General features: G+C 43.2%; 1 protein-coding gene across 1 annotated transcript in view; it reads left to right on the top strand.

Annotated features, from left to right (window-relative positions):
- The window catches only part of EFCC1 (EF-hand and coiled-coil domain containing 1), an 86,917-nt gene that overhangs the window by 2,998 nt on the left and 63,702 nt on the right, over positions 1 to 20,217 (top strand). The window contains exon 2 of the mRNA XM_063121603.1: positions 2,823 to 3,232. Within this exon, the coding sequence (XP_062977673.1) occupies positions 2,823 to 3,232 (410 nt within the window). The remainder of the gene's footprint in view (positions 1 to 2,822; positions 3,233 to 20,217) is intronic.

Below are 20,217 nucleotides of genomic sequence, written 5' to 3'. Positions count from 1 at the left end.
GTATCCTCAGTTCACCATAATCTTTGGACTGAAAAGTATTAGTAAGATTAAATTGAACTCAGTGGGACTTACTTTTGAATAGACACACAAAGGAGTGAACAGTTAAGTTCACTGAAATCAATGTGTTTAACTGCATTGGATTGTGGCCTTTGAATTTAGTAACATAGAACCAATGACTACTGTAATCTGAGTTAATTGGAATTATTTTGTGATGATAATTTTAAGATGTCGCAACACCTTAACTTTAAAAAGTGTGCCAGACTAATTAAACCCCAAAAGATGGGCAGCCATGCAAGTGGATATGGAGCTGCAGTCTAAAAGCTCTATCCGACAAACGTTTTATTGTATGCTTTTTACTGGGCACTCATGGAGTTTGCTCAGGTCCATTACATGAGGTCATCTGCCTTCTGGTCCTTCTGGCCTTCCTTGTGCCACAATAAACCCCCTCTTTAAGTCTGATGTTTTTTTAAACTCGGAATTGCTGCTCTCTCCTGCTGTGTGCAGGAGAAGCAGCGCCATTAGAACAACAGACTCAGTGGGCCTCGTGCTTGTTGGGTACTTCCTCTTTGAAAGGAAGTAACTTGAGGAAGGAAAACACAGGTGGAGAAGCGAGGTCGGGAGCATGTTAAACCCCGGTGTGATGGAGCTTTAAAACTATTAGTGGTGTTATCCAACCAGGAAACCCCTGAAAAACATCTATCAAAATCTTTCTCAACATATTCTATTTTAGTATGGAAATGTGTATTTTTCCTGTGTCTTTTCCAGTCTTATTTGACTTTACTTTAAAGTAAGACCTTGCTCCTGTGCACATTCTGTGTATCTTGGGGGAGAACCTGCTTGTGTAAAACTATCCATGTGTAGGCAAATTGTATTGACTCGGAATCCTGGGAAAGGCAAGGTTCCAGATCATACACATAGACTTATACATACAGAGGTTTACACATGTGCAGGCACATTCAGAGATGTAGCCAATAGAGTCATTCTACCAGCAGAAGGGAACCTCTGGTGGAACGGATTTCCCCTTTCCCCTGCAGAAGGGGATTCTCCCGAGTCCCGAGCAGATTTGGAGCTTCTGGAAAGGGGATTAGAGGACGAGGAAGTCCCATTGTGTGAGCAGACTTCTACTTGGATCCAACCCTCAGAAGTTACAATGTGTGAACACAGGAGTGAGAGCAGCAGGTGTGATTCTGTTCCAACCCTTGTGCAAGTTAATATGATTCACACACACACACACACACACACAGAGACAAACCTGATTGTCACCAGGGATAAAGCCTTATCAGTGTTAGCCCCTACTTTGTGAAACCCCTTCCCAGAGAAGATCATCTGGCACCGATGCTTCTTCCCTCTCTTTCAGGTTGAATTAGTCCTGTTCCAGAGAACCTTTGGTGTGTGTTGGGGTCAACTTTGAGGGATTCTACACGTCATACTGAGGGCGCTTGCATGCGCCCCCAGTGCATCCCCAAAGTGATCGTGTAGCTTGCCTGTTCGAAGAGACAAGGAAGAGGCGGAGCAGGAGGCGGCTGGGGAATCCGGCCGCGTCCTTGCCGCCGCCCACCTCCCTGCCGGCCTCCTGCTGCCGGCGAAAGAGCCAGCCAGGTCGGAGAGCTTCTGCTCTCCGCCCTGCCTTCTTCTGCCGAGCTCTCCGACCCGGCCGGTGAGGAGGTAGGTGGGTGGCGGCGGCAGCAAGGACGCGGCCGGATTCCCCAGTCGCCTCCTGCTCCGCCTCTTCCTCGTCTCTTCGAACAGGCAAACTACTCGATCGCTTTGGAGGCGCACTGGGGGCGCATCCAAGCGCTCTCAGTACAACGTGTAGAATCCCCCCTTGTATACACTTTTAAAAAAGAAAGAAAAAGACTGGCTGCTGTGCTATTCGTTTTATGTTGGATCTTGTGTTTTCTAATAGTTTATCAGACTTTTTATGGTGGAATATAGATGTTTTAAAACAAATAATTATAATAAATAGCAATATATGCACCTCTATCCTGTATGGATATGTGGGTATATTTCCTTGAAAGGTTAAGAAAATACCACTTCAAAAGGAGCATAATGGTAGCGATAAATCTTATACATTTTGACTTTTGGTGCAGCAAGGCTTGGTATTCAGAGTTTGGTTTGCTTTGGAGTTCCCGACAAGCTGTTACATCATATAAAGTTTGTGCTTATGCTGCCTTTGTGAGAGTCAATGATACACATACACATAAATACACCCTCCACTGTGTGTTCTGCAGGTTTGTACTTGTGTAGCATCTAGCATGTAGATGGTTTAGTATGCCTCACAGTGCCCTGCCTTCAAATTTTGTTATTTTTGTTACCACTCTGCCAAGAGGCTAAGAACCACTTAACACAACAGCTTTTCCTGTAGGACTATTCATGCTCATTTGGCATGTGTATAAGTCAGTGCAGGGGTTGATGTATACACATGCCATAGGCTGTGTATATGTCAACTGTGATGCTCCTGATGCTGTTGAACAACAACACCCATCATCCTTGACTGCCCTTGTCTTAATGTGTAGTTGGCAGATCGATCAGTGGCTTGTTTGGTTTGGAATCGTGTTGTATTCTCACTGGGGAAGCCACCTTGTATATTGGCTTTAACACTTGTAATTGAAAGGGGGATATTACTTGAGTATTAATTTTCATATAAAGCAAGTAATATATGTGCATGGCTGTCTATTTAATTTAGTCACTGGGTATGGTACTGGCTCATAATTATCTTTTAGAAAAATACAAAAACCATAGACTGAAAGAGCATTAAAAGCAAATCTGGCTTGGATAAAGCATTGATTGCTCTTTTCTCCCTCTGCCCATGATGACTATAGGTGGGACTGTGGAAGAGCCATGCTCATCATAAGAAAAACGGGACCTGCTTTTTAGGCAACCGGAAACCATTAACTAACAGCCAGTCCCAGACGTCCAAGTGCCTTCAAAGCGTTCTAAAGGAAGTTGAACTAATCCGCAGTTCTAGGGATGGACAAATTGAAGAAGCAATTAGGTTTAATCAAGAACTGGAAAAAGAGCTGAGGAATTCTCATGAAGCTCTAGTCAACCTGGAAGACTGCAACCGCAGCCTGAAGAGGGAGCGAGCAGAAATGAGGAGGAAGGTCGAAGAAGCGAGACACGCTGTCCTTAATAGCCTTGAAAAAGTAAAGGAACTCGAAGTGAAAGCCCACAAAGTGCCGCAGTTGCAAATATATATCCAGCAGCTAGAATCCGAGCTACAATATTATAGGTAAGCCTGAAATTGCAGAAGTAAATAAATAATAGACATTGCATTTAAATGTGGTTTGTAAACCGAGTTGTAAATGTCTTCTGAAATGTGGTGGGTAGAGAATTAGCCTCTACCTAGTTATTTTCTTAGTAGGGACTCCCAGCAAAGCTTTACTTATCTCCCTTCTAGTTAATGCCACAGCAAACATGATTTACTGGTAACAGCAGAGACCATCAAAGAAAAGCCTAACATGCCATGGACAAAAAACCAGCAGATGTTAACAATCTAATTTAGGAGGCATTATTAATGGTATTGTGGGAGTTGATGTTTAGAAAGGGTAACATGTAATCTAATGGGGGAGACCATTAAAAAAAAAGCAGCTGGTTATCATTAAGGGTATTGGTTACACATGTTGCATTTTAGCTTTAAATTATTATTCGCACAGCGCTTGCTTTGGCATGCTTGAAGAGATTTTGCCCATAAAGACCATGGTCATTACTATATCCTTTGTAGGGTGATCTTCTAAAATGGACCACTGGATTTAATGGGAGGTGTATATAGAACTACTGTTTCAGTTACTTTTCTAAAAAAAATATTGAAAGCAACTTCCAGGAGTTGAGTGAGAATCTGTAGCTTGACTGGTGAGCACCCTTGCCTGAATCCTTGTGAGCAGAATTGAGCTGGACACAGCCTGCCCTGAGTAGATCTCCCACCTGTATTTTGCTCAACCCCTCGCAGTTCTCCACCAGCTGTTGCTCTATCCTCTCCCCTAAGGACAACAACAAAAATCACTTTGGAAAACAGGAATGGTCTCGTGCCCTCTTTGGAGGGCTCTTCTTCATAGGATGGCATTGAGTCCCCTGAGCCAAGTGTTGGAAAGGACAAACATTGCAAAGGAAAAACGCCTGTGTCGAGGGAACTTGAGGCAGAGCAGGGGAATCTTGGGCCCTTGGGGGGACAGCCATTGACCTCACCCCTGGAGTTAACCCCTTCTTGGTCTCAGAGGTAAATGCCAAGCAGCAACCTACCCCAGGGAGTGCAGGTGCCAAAAGGTTCAGGCTTAGCCAGCTGCCCGATGCAGAAGTGCCCACTTGAGGAATAGGGATGCCTCATGAATCAAAGTATGCTTGTGCACAAGGCTCTGCTCACAAGTAGACCATTCCTCCAGTGGCACTGAGGGCCTGCAGCTCTGCTCTGAAGGCTCAGGCTTTCTGTTCTAGGCGTAGGATGCTGGAACAACATCTGTGCACCATCTCCTTGCCTTGCATTTCCCTGATAACCAAGCTCTTCCCTGAAATTATCTGCATACGTTTATTTAATTTATTTATTACATTTCTATACCACCCAATAGCGAAAGCTCTTTGTTCTGAACCACCCAAAGAGTGGTTCAGAACAATTTAAACCACAAAACATAGCATAAGATACATTATAAAAAATTAAAAGTTGACAGGTACAGGGTAAAATAAAAAACAAAACAAAACCTAGCAGCAATGCAGACATTTAAAATACAATAATGGCTTTAAAACAACAGAACTAAAAAACTAAAATACCTGGAAAATTAAAAAGGTCTTCACCTGGCAAGCCTCTCTGGAAAGCTCCTTCCACAACCAGAGTGCCACAGCAGAAAAGGCCCTCTTCCTGGTAGCCACCCAACTCACTTCCTTTGGCAGGGGCTCCTGGAGAAGGACCACTGAAGATTATATTAGTGTCCAGGCAGGGATTCTTCGGGTAACCTGGCCCAAAGCCATTTAGGATGTTGAATGTTAACAGCAGCACAGTGTAGATGAAAAAGTAGTGGCATGATATGATCATGTTGGCCAGTCCCAATTAACAATCCCGCTGCCTTGTTTTGGGCCAGCTGAAATTTCCGGACTGTATTTGGACTGCTTGCTGATGTTACCTATAGTACTGGCCCTGACTAATTCCCTGGAGCTCTGTCCTCACACCACTGCAAACAGGACAGATGGAGTACTGGGCAGTAGAGATGGGAGGGCTCTTCTGGAGATGGGAGAGAGGTCTAGTGGGCCATTCCTCCTACAGGGAAGTGATACTTGCATTATCTTTTGGCAGCCCCAAGGCAAGTGGTAGGAAAGATGCTGTGAGCATCAGTGACAGCCCATGGGGCTCCAAAGTGAGCAGCTTTTTTTCCTTGGGAAAGGGAAATGGGGTAGCATAGCGTGGATGGATGGTACTGAGCAGGCCCTTTGAGCATTCCTATTGAATACCCCCACCCAAGCCAAAACCTCAAGGGGTTTCAATTGTTTGACAGGAATGCTTGAAAGACCAGATAGATTTTCGCAGGGTGCGCATCAGGCTGCTTGGCCATCCCTCTTTACCAAGAGCGTGTAATATAAAAATAGAAAACACTATAAGTACCATGTTAAAACAAAATAAAATGGCTGAAATAGTGATGGAAAACACAAATAGAGCATCTTTAAAAACAAACAAACACGTGCACGCACGCACACAGAGCCTTGTGGCACCTTAAAGGCTAACAAATTTATTCAGGCATAAGCTTTTATGGGCTCTAGCCCACTTTTGTTAGTCTTTAAGGTGCAAGACTCTTATGGTGCAATCTTATGCATGTTTAGACACAGAAAAGTCAGAGAAAAGCATGGGTGCCTTGGGAATGATGGGAGTTATAGGACTTTTTCTTTCTCTAAACATATATAGGATTGCACCTAGGGCTGTGCTCCGCTTCTCTTTGGGTCGGAGAAGCAGAAGCGGATCGGGGTGCTTTGCTTCCCCTTAAGGCAGAGGCGAAGAGGATCGGGGGGGCAGCGGAGCGGATCGAGATGAAGGCAGATCCTTCGCCTCGATCTGGAGCTCTGAAAAAAAGGTAAGGGGGCCTTATCTGGCGTTGCCGCCACCCATGCGGCGACAGCAGCAGAGCCAGGTAGGGGGAAGGGGGGTCTTACCTGGTCCGTTGCAGCCAATCGCCGGCTTCACTTGAGCTCATGGCTCAACCTGGAAGTGTAGGCCCCAAGTGGGGCCTACACTTCTGGGTTGAGCCGCAGTTCATGTGGCGACGGTGGCGCAGCCAGGTGAGTCTATGGGTGGGGCGGAAACGGAGCTCCGATTCGGATCCGGAGCTCCATAATGAAGCGGACCGGGCTACAGGTGGATCATGGCGGGGCAGATTGGCCCGATCTGGAAGTTGGGGGTGTGTGTGCACAGCCCTAATTGCACCCTTAGTTGTTTTTGTTGCAATAGACTAACATGGCTACTCACGTGGAAATGAAATAAACCCCATACCATTTGAAGATTTAAGACAGTTATTAAACAGTTCTCCAGATGGAAATGCCAACTGAAATAAAACGGTTTAACTTAATGTCAGAATTGGTCTAGCCCGCTTTCTCACTCAATCTCTTTAGAGAGGAGAAAGTCCACAACTTGCATGCCACCACCAATACACCACCACCTTTTCCACACACCGTAGTTTGCAACAGAGGATGTATAGCAGGCCAGAGCCTCCATCTTCTTTAAAGATGGCACCTCTCCTGGACGACGGGCAGCTTGCCAGCACAAACAAAGGGGTCAGGTAAGTGTTCCACAGTTGGGCAGGGGGGCTCACCATCCATCAGGCCAATCTGGCCCAATCTGGACCTGACTCTGATTTGGGTTGAGGCAGGCTGAATCAGCCTGCTTTGACTCTGATTCAGGGTTTGGCAATGAAGTGGTCATACCATTACCGCTAGGCATACATCCTCTAGATTAAACTCACTGGATAGTTAACTACCGCTAGGCTCCATAGAAAATGACTCCACAGAGAAGCACATATAAATCTGTGGGAAATCATGGCTAGTATTCAATAGTAGAAAGAAGGTATTTAGGGCCTTGCTAGATGGCAGGTTAGCCCGGTGCGAGGCCCGGGCTCATCCGTGCACATCCAAATCATGTACAGAGGATCCCGGGCTCAAGCAGGGCTCAAACCGCCCTGGCCCCAGGCTAACCGGCACCACTTTTGGCCCGGTTTTTCCCATGGTCTCAGGCTCAGCCGCTTTTCCTGGCTACTGCATTTACACACGAGTAGCTGGGAAAAGCAGCAGACGGGCTGCAGTGCTCCCACCGCCGCCGATGTCCCCAACCCCCATTACCAGCTGCCGCCAATGTCCCTGGCTCCCATTACCCACCGCTGACGTCCCCGACCCCCATTACCCCCCGCCGCCAATGTCCCTGGCCCCCATTACCCGCTGCCGCTGAGTTCCTGGCCTCCGATGCCCGGCACTGCCATGTCCATGGCCTGTGATGCCCGGCCAGGGGATAATGCGGAGCCGGGCATCACAGGCCGGGGACGTGGCAGCACCGGGCAATGGAGGCTGGGGACATCAGCGACGGCAGGAAACAGCGGCTGGGGACATCGGCGGCAGCGGGTAATGGTGGCTGGGGATATCGGGGTGGGGGGATCGGAGGCCAGGGGAGATTGTGGGGGGAGGAAATTGGGGGAAGAGGGAGCAGGGCACCCATTTTTTTTTAAAAAAAACCTATCTTTTCCAGTGGTACGCTCTTGCGCATGCGGCCCCTTTAAATAAAAATGGCAGATGTGACAGGACTTTCCTAGACCCCATTGCATCTCACGTGCAGACGGGGCTGACAGGCTGCGCTACTTCTAGTGCGGCCTGGCCCCTCCTCACCACTGGATTTTACCTTAGGTCTAGCAAAGCCCTCAGTTGCTTAATAAGTCCTTGTCCCATTATGCTCCATAGGTAAAAGCAGATGCTGGCCCTTCAAAAGTAAATATGGTGTAGCTTATACCTCTCATTATTGCTGACATAGTATACCTGGCTCTCAAATACCTGGTAGCCACTAAGAAGGCTTTCACTCAAGATGGGGAAAAACAGAAACCAAAGTATGATTAAGCACTTGCATCAATGGCTTTGCAGTTTTTAATATACCTGGGAGCTCACTTTACTGTTTTTCTTAATAATGAGAACAATTACCACATTAGTTTGTATGGAGTACGTTAGGCCAAGTGTGTAACAATACTCTGACCAAGCACATGTATTGAGATCCCATATAACCCCTAACGTGCAGAAGACTCGGAGGGTTGTGGGCCAGAATGGCCCAGATGTACATGAAGAGCACAGAGTGCTCTAGCATACTATATAAATAATTCTTCTTCTTCTTCTTCTTCTTCTTCTTCTTCTTCTTCTTCTTCTTCTTCTTCTTCTTCTTCTTCTTATTATTATTATTATTATTATTATTATTCCCTTCCTACTATGGTGTTCAAAAGCAGCATTATGAAAACTTTCAACAACTAAAATAGCCATTTCCCTCTATAGTCAGCTATTTCCTCTCCATTGACTTATAAGAGCTCCAGTTGAGCTATTTGTGGTGCTAAAGCTATTGTATCCTGTGTTTGAGACTGGAGAATTAGCTAAGAATAGTGATCTTGCCCAGTGACATTTTTATAATAATTGTATACGTGTTCAGCTAGATGCCTACAGAAATAAAACCATCCATTAAGTGGATTTTCTTTTTCTTTTTGCAATATCCATAGAAGTTGTTGTCATTGGCAAGGGAATTCTTGTGACTTACATCCCAACTTGAAATATGTTTCTTGGAACATAGTTCCATTAATTTTAGTGGGACTTAATTCTGCACAATATTCAGAATTGGAGCCCGATACAGTTTTTGCCAGCGATTTTTAAACAAGAAGAATTGTCATTACTGGGAGAGGAGCACTCATGAGCAAGTATCCCCTGACTTGGTATTCCGGGATCAAGTTCACTGCTAGAATTTTGCCTACTAGGTTGTTTTTCCACAGTTTAATGGTGCATGAAGCTCATCTTTAAGAAAAGGGAGATTAATTTAGTTCAATGGGAAATGTACGCCTAGGCTTGCCCAGGGAGGACTCTTGAGAACTGTAGCAACATGACAATCCGTAAATGGAGTGTTTTTATGTGTACAGCATATGAATGAAGGCATGTTCCTCTTAATGACTTCTCAGTATATCTCAGGGCTCTTCTGCTTAGAAGAAAATTTGAATGTATTGGGATTTGTGAAGATCAGAATATGGCCTCCAACACCAAATCTGGCAGTTTCTATATAAACCTGAGATTTTTCTCTTTCTTTTTAAAAGAGACGAAGGCCACAGCTAGACCTAAGGTTTATCCTGGGATCATCCAGGGTTCACCCCTTCCTGAGCACTGGATCCCCTGTGTGTCACCTAGATGAACAGGTCTGACCCCTGGATGATCCAGGGATAAACCTTAGGTCTAGCTATGGCCTAAGTTTCTAGCCTTTATGATTTGTAAGTTGTGGGGGGAAGTTGTATGAGCCAGATAGAAGCATCTTCTTCTATCTCTATATCCAATTAGGGTAGTTCAGGGTTGGGCAACTTGTGATCCTACAGATGTTTTGGCCTACTGACCCCCCTCATCATTGGCAATGCTGGCTAGGATTGATGGGAATTGTAGGCCAAAATGTCTGGAGGGTCACCAGTTGCCTACTCCTGGTGTAGGTGAAGCCTGTCCCAACCTGGTTCCCTCCAGATGTTTTGGACTTCAACCTCCATAATATCCAGCTGGCGAGGCCATTGGTCAGGAATACTTGGAATTCTAGTACAAATAACTGGAAGGCACCATGTTGGGGGAAGGATGGTGTAGGGCATGTGGGGTTCAGATATTTATTGACACTTTTTTCATTGGTGAAAACTCCTTCTTGGAAGCCTCTCTATCCCCCTTGGCTCAGAGTTGCTTCCAGCTTTAATGCTGGCAGATGGGAGAGGAAACAGGATACATGAGTACCACAGGCTTCCTGTTACGCGTGCTGCCTTGTGGAAACGTCTGTCATGTTAAGACATGTGCAAGCTTTCCTTACATTAGCAGCTTGTGCGTTTCACCAGGTTTTATTTCCAGTTGTTATCAACACATACAGATGGCAGGAGGTGCAAATGACACATTCACTTCTGAAAGTCCTGACTAGCTTTGCATGGCCTGTCCCTGGGTTACAACTTTACCCGCCCAGTGGGTACAGTTCAGCCTATGGCTGAAAACTTTCTGTTTTTAGAAAGTTAGCTTTTTTGCTGAGAAGGCTGTAAGTCACTGTTTGCAGTTAATCCTTTGTTTATTGGATAGTGTGTGTTTGCTGGAACTTTGGTCAGGGAGTGAAGGATGCTTGTGTAGGTTGGAATTTCTGCAAATCAGTGACTGAATTAATCTGAGCTGGATATAACATGGTGAGAGCTTGATAAAAGATAAGGCTAACAGTGTATGTTCCACATTTTGTTCTAAAATTAGTCCAGGGGTTGATATGGTGGTAACTGCTTAGCCTTTCTAGTGCTGTGAAATGGGGACAGTCTCTTCCTTAGACTTACGTTAATTATAGCTGTAAGTATGGGTCCCTTGTGCACACCTCTCTGTTGGCCATCCACCACAGCAGACTTTTGGAGAACAGTTGAGCAGCTTTATTAAATAGGTAACAAATACAACTGGTATTGAGGCTCACAGAGGACTGACTGAGGGAAGGAGAAGAACATCGAACACAAGTCCCAGCCACTGAGTTATGGGAGGAGTGGTGGCTACAGCCAATCTCTTTGAAACCCTTCACAGATGATATACCACAATAGCAAAATGCATCAATTGTTGCAAAGAGCTTTAAGCTTGCACCTGCTTTTGCAGCATAAAGACTGGGGCCATAGCTAGACCTAAGGTTTATCCCAGGATTGTCCTGGGTTCAAACCTGTTCATCTAAGTGCCACACAGGGCATCCAGCGCTCAGGCAGGGACGAACCTGGGATGATCGTGGGATAAACCTTAGAATCATAGAATCATAGAATAGCAGAGTTGGAAGGGGCCTGCCTACAAGGCCATTGAGCCCAACCCCCTGCTCAATGCAGGAATCCACCCTAAAGCATCCCTGACAGATGATTGTCCAGCTGCCTCTTGAATGCCTCTAGTGTGGGAGAGCCCACAACCTCCCTAGGTAACTGATTCCATTGTCGTACTGATTTTTCCTGATGTCCAGCTGGAATCCGGCTTCCTTTAACTTAAGCCCATTATTCCGTGTCCTGCACTTTGGGAGGATCGAAAAGAGATTCTGGCCCTCCTCTGTTTGACAACCTTTTAAGTATTTGAAGAGTGACATCATGTCTCCCCTCAATCTTCTCTTCTCCAGGCTAAACATACCCAGTTCTTTCAGTCTCTCTTCATAGGGCTTTGTTTCCAGACCCCTGATCATCCTGGTTGCCTCCTCTGAACACGCTCCAGATTGTCTGCGTCCTTCTTGAATTGTGGAACCCAGAACTGGACGCAATACTCTAGATGAGGCCTAACCAGGGCCAAATAGAGAGGAACCAGGACCTCACGTGATTTGGAAGCTATACATCTATTAACGCAGCCCAAAATAGCATTTGCCTTTCTTGCAGCCATATCACACTGTTGGCTCATATTCAGCTTGTGATCTACAACAATTCCAAGATCCTTCTCGTTTGTAGTATTGCTGAGCCAAGTATTCCCCATCTTCAATGTGCATTGAAACCAAATGCACATCTTGTCTGTGCATTTGGTTTCTATTCCCTAAATGTAGAACTTGGCATTTATCCCTATGAAATTTCATTCTGTTGTTTTCAGCCCAGCACTCCAGCCTATCAAGATCACTTTGAAGTTTGTTTCTGTCTTCCAGGGTATTAGCTATCCCACCCAATTTTGTGTCATCTGCAGATTTGATAAGCGTTCCCTGCACCTCTTCGCCCAAATCATTAATAAAAATGTTGAAGAGCACTGGGCCCAGGACTGAACCCTGCAGTACCCCACTCGTTGCCTCTCCCCTGTTTGGGAAGGTTCCATTGATAAGTACTCTTTGAGTCCGGTTTTGTAGCCAACTGTGAATCCACCTAATAGTTGTTCCATCTAGCCCACTTTTAGCTAGTTTGTTAATCACAATATCTTGGGGCACTTTGTCAAAAGCTTTGCTGAAGTCAAGATATATGACGTCCACAGCATTCTCACAGTCCACAAGGGAGGTTACCCGATCAAAAAATGAGATCAAATTAGTCTGACAGGATTTGTTCCTGACAAATCCATGTTGGCTTCTAGTAATCACGGCATTGATTTCAAGGTGTTTCCAGATTGACTTCTTTATAATCTGCTCCAGAATTTTCCCAGGGATGGATGTCAGACTGACTGGTCTGTAGTTCCCAGGTCCCTCCTTTTTGCCCTTTTTGAAGATAGGGACAACGTTAGCCCTCCTCCAGTCGTCTGGCACCTCACCCGTCTTCCATGATTTTGCAAAGATAATAGACAAAGGTTCTGAGAGTTCTTCTGCTAGCTCCTTCATTACTCTAGGATGCAATTCATCGGGCCTTGGAGATTCGAACTCATTCAAGGAAATTAGATGTTCTTTGACCATTTGTTTATCAATCTTAAACTTCAATCCTGCCCCCTCAACTTCTGCTTCACTTTTTCCAGGGGGGTTATAGACCCGTTTTTGGGAGAAGACTGAGGCAAAGTAGGAATTGAGCACTTCAGCATTTTCTTTGTCATCTGTTATCAATTTGCCATCCTCATTAAGCAGTTGAACCACCATTTCTTTCCTCTGTCTTTTACTACTCACGTATCTGAAGAAAGCCTTTTTATTGCTTTTAGCATCTGTCGCTAATCTCAGCTCATTCTCAGCTTTAGCCTTCCTGATGCCATTTTGGCACTTCTGTGCCACCTGTCTGTAGCCTGGCCTTCCTTCAACTTCCTATATGTATCCCTTTTTGTTTTCAGGTCATCTCTAAGCTTTTTGTGGAGCCACATTGGTTTCCTCTGTTGTCTTCTATCTTTTCTCCTTGTTGGAATTGTTTGCAATTGTGCCTTTAAAATTACCTTTTTTAAATACTCCCACCCATCCTGCACTCCTTTTCTCATTAGGCTCACTTGCCATGGGACCTTACTTATCATAGTTCTGAGTTTATTAAAATCAGCTTTCCTAAAATCCAGAGTACGTGTATGGCTACACTCAACTTTTGTCTCCTTCATAATCAAGAATTCAAGTATGACGTGGTCACTTTCCCCCAGAGTTCCCGTAACTGCCACTTTATCCACTAAGTCATCCCTCTTGGTCAATATCAAGTCAAGGATTGCCGATCCTCTAGTTCCTTCCTCCACTTTCTGTAGGAGAAAGTTATCACCCATACATGTCAGGAATTTCTTGGAAGGGCCGCTTTTGGCAGTATTTGTCTCCCAACAGATATCAAGGTAATTGAAATCCCCCATCACTACTACATCACACTTCCTTGAAACACTGGCAATTTGTTTCTCAAAAGTTTCATCCTCATCTTCTCCTTGATTGGGTGGTTGGTAGTAGACTCCGATTATCATGTTCTTTTTATTCCTTGCCCCATTTATTTTAATCCTGATGCTCTCGATGGGGCTCCCAGTCTGATCCGCCTGTATTTCTGTGCAAGGATAGGTATTTTTAACATATAGTGCAACTCCACCGCCCTAGCTACGGCCTGGATAGATACCATATTCTTTCACATTGCATCCATTTGCTAGCTGCTGCATGTTTGCATGACCATTTGCTAAGAATTATAAAATCAAAGTAATTCTTAAGTGATTGCTTCTTTGAGCAGTTAATTCCTTTCTGTGGATTTACTGTCCCATGATGCTTGAGTTAAGAACATAAGAAGAGCCACGCTGAATCAGACCGAGGGTCCATCTTGCCCAGCACTCTGTTCACACAGTGGCCAACCAGCTGTCAACCAGGGACCCACCAGCAGGACATGGTGAAACAGTACCCTCCCACCCATGTTCCACAGCAACTGGTGTACATATAATAGACTTACTGCTTTTGATTCAGGTGGTTGCACTTAGCCATCAAGAGTAGTAGCCAGTAGCCTTCTCCCCCCAGAATTTATCCCACCCCCTTTTAAAGCCATCGAAATTGGTGGCCATCACCACATCTTGTGGTAGTGAATTCTGTAGTTTAGCTATGTGCTGTGTGAAGATGTACTTCCTTTTATCTGTCCTGAATCTCCCCCCATCAGCTTCATGGGATGACCCCGGTTCTAATATTATGGGAGAGGGAGAAAAATGTCTCCCTATCCACATTCTCCACACAATGCATAATTTTGTACACCTCTATCATGTCTCCTCTTAACTTCCTTTTTTATATGCTAAACAATCTCTGCTGTTGTAACCTTCCCTCATAGGGGAGATGCTCCACTCCATTGATTGTTTTAGTTGCCCTTTTCTGCACTTTTTCCAGCTTGTGAGTTGTGAGAGAACCAGGTGCAGTCAACAGAGTGTGGCATTTCTACAACTAGCTCTATCAATTCTTGCCCCTCTCTTGATTCTCTGCTTCTGTTTTGTACCTTATATCCCTAACTCCTAGGGAAGAGTGGTTACAGCAGAAAGGAATGGAATTCCACTGTCATCCCACCGATCCAGATCTCTTTGCATTTTAAGCATTATGTTTGAAGAGGTCACTAACTAGCAATAGGGCTAAGCAGGGTTTGGGGAAATTCCCAACCAAGATTCAAAATGAATGATAAAGAACCACATTGTTATGAGAAACTCAGCCAAGCTTCCTCTTGGAAGTATATCCCTGTAGCTCCTTGGCTCTAGAAACTTCCACTTGGCTTGGGTAAAGAATTTCAGTAAAACTTTGGGCACACAGGGCAATAAAGGTGATGTATATTGGCTGTCCTCCTTTGGTGCACAATAAAGGTGGGGTTCCTGCTTTTCCACAATGGCCATGTGCCCTCCGGATACATATGCCAATGCCTCACTCTCTGCCTATTGCAATTAAGTCATCCAAAGTGCACACCCCCTTTTAATTGCCCACCCAGAACCCTAATGAAGGGAATGCTGTTCCATCTCTTAAATATCTTTTTTTTAAAAATAAATAGTCACATGGTAACTGTGTAACATACTTTAGTTTTGGCTGTAGTTCCCTCCCTCTTTGTTATTTTTTTTTAAAAAAATCTGTTGAAGAGTAAGATTTTTGTACAATAGGCTAGAAATGGACATACTCAAGAAGGTGTTGATTTTTATTGTTTATTAGAACAATTACATATTGCTTTTCTTTTAAAAAAGCTGGGCCTTCAACAAAATGTTGCAGTGTAGTGTGTTCTGGATGCTTGTCAACCATGCATGACTTCACCCATGATACTCCATTCAGTTCCTACACCTTGCCATTTATTTTCTTCAACGAATACTCAGCATGCCTTACTCAATCTTCATTGAGCTGTTTTGGGGATTTCCCTCCCCCTTTGGTCCTCCTCCTCCTCCTCTTAGTAGTTCTGCAAATGTTTGAGTTCTCTCAGAATGATAACCTCCCTCTTATGCATGGATGGTTCCAAATGATATATATGGTATAGTAATAGTGATGTTGCAGTGTGGAACTGAGAACTGAACATATGAATAGTTAAGCAAAGAATAGCTGAAGCAGCTATCATACATAGGGCCATTTTCAGAGTTTAATGAGAAAGCTCATTGAACGGGTTTTGGAGTAAGCACTGATGTTTAGTACACTTCAACTGTAAGCACAAAACCTCCAATCTTCTCTACCTCCCTTTTTTTTCTTGCCACCCGGCCCCCTTCCATTGTTCGCATGGTTTGAGTACGGTTAATAATTAATTGTGTGTTAAATAGCCACCCTCAAATAAAAAAGAATTGTAGGTATTCTTTATTTCATGATATGTGAATGCATTTGGTGAGCTGTTAATGTTCAGTTATACTGGATATTTTAGACCTGTGATGTCAAGTATAAAGGATTTCCGTTATACTAAGTTATCTGGAGTTTGGAATAAGAGATATTACAATCCCTTATTTGTAATAAGAAGTAATTCTTTAAATTAAGGACTGTTGTTGTTTTCTTTCTCTTTTGTTAAGAGAGTGTATCATGTGTGAGCTTCTATATATTTTAGTAGGCTAATCAATTTTTTCAGTTTATCTTTTGTTGTTATCGTTTAGCTTGATGGCTGAACAAAGTAAGATCAATCCCTCACAAGCCTTTTCCATTCTGAATACTTTGTGATTTTTTTAATGTGTTATTACATAGCATATATTTTGAGGAAAAATTGCTGGGCTTCTCATTAAATCTCCTTTTTCTAATTTGATTTTTTTTTAAGAAAAAGGCAGTGCGGTAGGGAAGAGAAATCATTGATTTATTCAATGAATCTGAGCAATTTCATGGAAACATAATATAGTGTCACCAGAGTTCTCACTGTTCGTTCAAGGAGTCCTACATTTGCACAGTCTGAGAGATTCCATAAGCAGTTGGTTGCGCATATTGTAAGTGTCACTTAGCAACCTACATTGTGATGCACACCTACTATATGCTTGTGAGCAGTGGAATGGAAAAGAGGACAAAGGGAATTTTGTCACAGTGTGTGTGTGGCACATTCTTTACCATAACAAAGAACAGTACAAGGTTCTGTTTTGTTTTGTTTTAAAGTTAAGTATTTGTGTAACTGCAAGAATTACTTTAGATATCACATACCTTCCCCCACATTTTCCTGAAATCATTAGCTCTTACAACTATGGTATTTTAATTAATTTAGTGTTTTAGACTATTTAATTTTGAAATTAATCAGAACTTTCTATAATACAGTCTGAGAATAAGATATTGTAAGATGTAGGTATTTTTCAGTGGACTATGTGTTTTGTTTTATTCTGCAAGGAGTGATGCAGTTGGAGTATTCTGTTATGCATTGCTGTGTAGGACTTCCACTTGAACTGGAACTAAATATGATTCAGCACCATGAATCTTCATAGCAGGAAACAACCATTTGCATATTTCACTACCACAAGGAATGTTTCAGTTGCCAGGACTGGCACATGGGAATAATGCAGTTCTAATTGCCAATGGTTTAGCACCAGAATGCAGCTCTGACTTGTGCTATATGAAGTCTGAATAAATTAATAAAAGCTGTTGAATTTTGAGTATTTTTCAAGGGGTTGACTTCATGCTGCATGTATTTAATTACCAAGCAGCAAACACATGGCAAGTGAATAGCTGGACTGTAAACAGATGGAGGCATTCCAACATTGGAATGCATGTGATCAGTTCTGCAAAACTGGAAACTCAATTAAAGGATTAAATATTATATCTTTCTGTCTGTTGTCTGCCAGGTAATTAAATATACCAGGCACGAAATCTCCTCTGTAATCTAAAGTGATTGTTAGCATTTGCTGCTGTTTGCTCTAAGATGTGTGTAATGTTTATTTACTTAATTTATATTACTTTTATATTAGTTAATATTCAAAAATCTCTAAGCAGTGTACAACACAATACTTAACTAATAAAAACCAATGTGAAAGCAATGTAAGGACAGTATAAAAATAAATAATTAAAAACAGGACAACAAAGACAATAATAAAACAGAGCAGTGTCATAGTCCATTATTAGTCAGGGAAGGGCTGTGTAAACAGATATGTCTTCAAGAGTTGTTTAAACTCACCACAGTTCCTGCCTTTAGAGCAGCGCATAGGAGAGTGTACCAGAGGGTGGGTGCCAGTACCATGAAGGCCCACTTACACATTGTTGCCTGGCAACATTCTGTTGGTTGCAGAATAACCAATAACGTCTCCTCAGAAGATCTTAGGGATCAACTGGGTGTATATAGGGAAAAGTGGACAGCTATGTATCCTGATCACAAGTTCTTTAAGGTTTTGTATGTCAACAACAAAACCTTGAACATGGCTCAGTAGCTAATAGCTAATATAAGGTGTATCTGTGTATTCTGACATTAATAAGATACATTGGAGATTTTCAGCAATTACACATGAATATTGACATTCACCAATTTTGGACTTTCACTATATATGCACATGAAAAGGGACTATCAATGCTTTTAGCCCCAATATTTTAAAATGAAACTTTCATGTTCTGAAGTCTCTGATTACCTGGTGAACCAGATGGTGGAGGAAAACCACAGTGAATGACTGTCTTCATTGTGCCATGTTTTTGTGTTTCACAGATGTTGCCATTGGGGATAGAATGCCTGTCTGTTTGCCAAATGTAGTAACACAATTCATATGGTCTTGAGGTGGAATGACCCTCTGAAAACGCACTGTTTCATATGAAATAATGTTGGCTCACTAATGCCCCTTCAGAACCTTCTGAGAAATGAAATGTCATTAAACACCAATCTGCAATTCTGTGAAAAGCCGTGAAGTTGCTGATGCTAATGCTGATATACATTTCTATACTGCCCAATAGCCGAAGCTCTCTGGGCAATTTACAAAAAATTAAAACCTTAAAAATACAATACAGAACATTATATAAAACTATTTACATACAAAAATGATTTAAAACAATCAAAAATAGAAATCCAGGAACTGGTTAATAACTTATCATATGCTGTCAAATGACTGGGAGTAGAGGAAAGTCCTAACCTGGCACAGAAAGGTTGACAATGATGGCACCAAGTTGACTTCAGTAGGGAGAGTGTTCCATAATCGTGTGTGTGTGTGTGTGTGTGTGTGTGTGTGTGTATGTATGTGTGTGTGCATCATGAATTAGCCACCTTTCAGGTATTAACTGGCACTACACACTATCAGTGTGAATGGTAGAAGTGCTAAACGTTAAGAAGCTGATGCAGCAATTTCATTTTTGCCGTAGAACACGATTAAAGTTGAGTGGTTTGTTTTGATAGTGTCTGTTTTCATAGCGCAATGATTTAGTGGAGGCCTATAATGTCATGTTTGCCATAACAGTGAAAAATTGGCATACGATGCACATCTGTTCTGTTTTTATTCCCTACACTTGACTTGACCCCCCAGATCCCACTTTATTTGGCAGGAGTTCACATAACACACTGGAGATATTTAGGAAAGCATGCTGAGAGGTTAGCTAACTTTAAGACAGCGTTTTGGAAGAATTGAGTTTAGCTGCTGGTTCCTTGCAGTAAAAACACTTGAAAATTCTTGATAGGACCCAGCAAGTCTAAAGAGCATCATGTTTAATGCAAGGCTTGAAAGCAGCCATGGAAGATGTAAACAATCCAGCGGCAACCCATTTGGGGTTGTAAATTAGAACTGCAGCTAGAGATGTAGCCTGCTTGCTTTTCTCCAATTCTCCACCCAATATACTTTTGCACTGACATATGATATGCAGCAGAATCAGGTGGATAGGGCTTTTTGCAAGACTTTGGATAAAATGTGAATTACCATAGGTTGACCCTCACACTGGCTTCCAGGCCATTTCTGGATGCAGGAAAAGCTCTTTAACTTCGGCCGTAGCTAGACCTAAGGTTTATCCCAGGATCATCCTGGGTTCGTCCCTGCCTGAGCGCTGGATGCCCTGTGTGGCACTTAGATGAACAGTTTTGACCCCAGGACAATCCTGGGATAAACCTTAGGTCTAGCTACGGCCTTCTAATCCCTGTCATGCCTTCTCTCACTGCCCTTTTACTCTAGAGTAAGCACAGGTGTCTCTCTCTCTTGAATGGGACCCTAGTGTGGGTGTAAGCTGTCCTCTTCCCCAACTGTAATCCCGGTACAAATCAGGGGACCCACACCTGCAATATATATTGCCAAATAGAGATCTGTTTGCTTTTATATTGCAATATAAATTGCAATATTGTATTGTGCCCGTGAAAGAGCAAGAGTGATGGACTGCACAACAGGGATTTTGCAGTTCTAGAAGGAACCCGAAATGAGCAGAAACATTCATATCCTCAGTGGGACGGGTTAGGGGAATTCACAGAAGGGAGCTCTGCTGACCTTTTCCAATCTGGAAATGAACATTTCCACTTGTTTCTGGAATTAGTTTTAGAACCACAAAAGTTCTAAAAGTCCTAGAAGGGTTCTCTGCTGACCTGTCCTAAAAGTTCTAGAAAGGACTCTTAATGTTCTAGAAGGAACTCCATTGAGTTCTCCTGTTCCAGAAACATGTGTTTCTGCTCATTTCTAGGTTACTTTTAGGATCACAAAATCCTTGTTATGGCAGGGGTCGCTCCTGCTGGTGCAAAAGAAACAGCTGGAGCACAGTGGCACTATAGGATACTGACACTGACACACACACACACACGCACACACATATCTGGAGGGAAGGATTAAAGCCCCCTA

The sequence above is a fragment of the Elgaria multicarinata genome, chromosome 3, assembly GCF_023053635.1.
Source record: "Elgaria multicarinata webbii isolate HBS135686 ecotype San Diego chromosome 3, rElgMul1.1.pri, whole genome shotgun sequence".
NCBI classification, from domain to species: Eukaryota; Metazoa; Chordata; class Lepidosauria; order Squamata; family Anguidae; genus Elgaria; species Elgaria multicarinata.
This window is presented reverse-complemented; position numbering and strand designations above follow the sequence as displayed.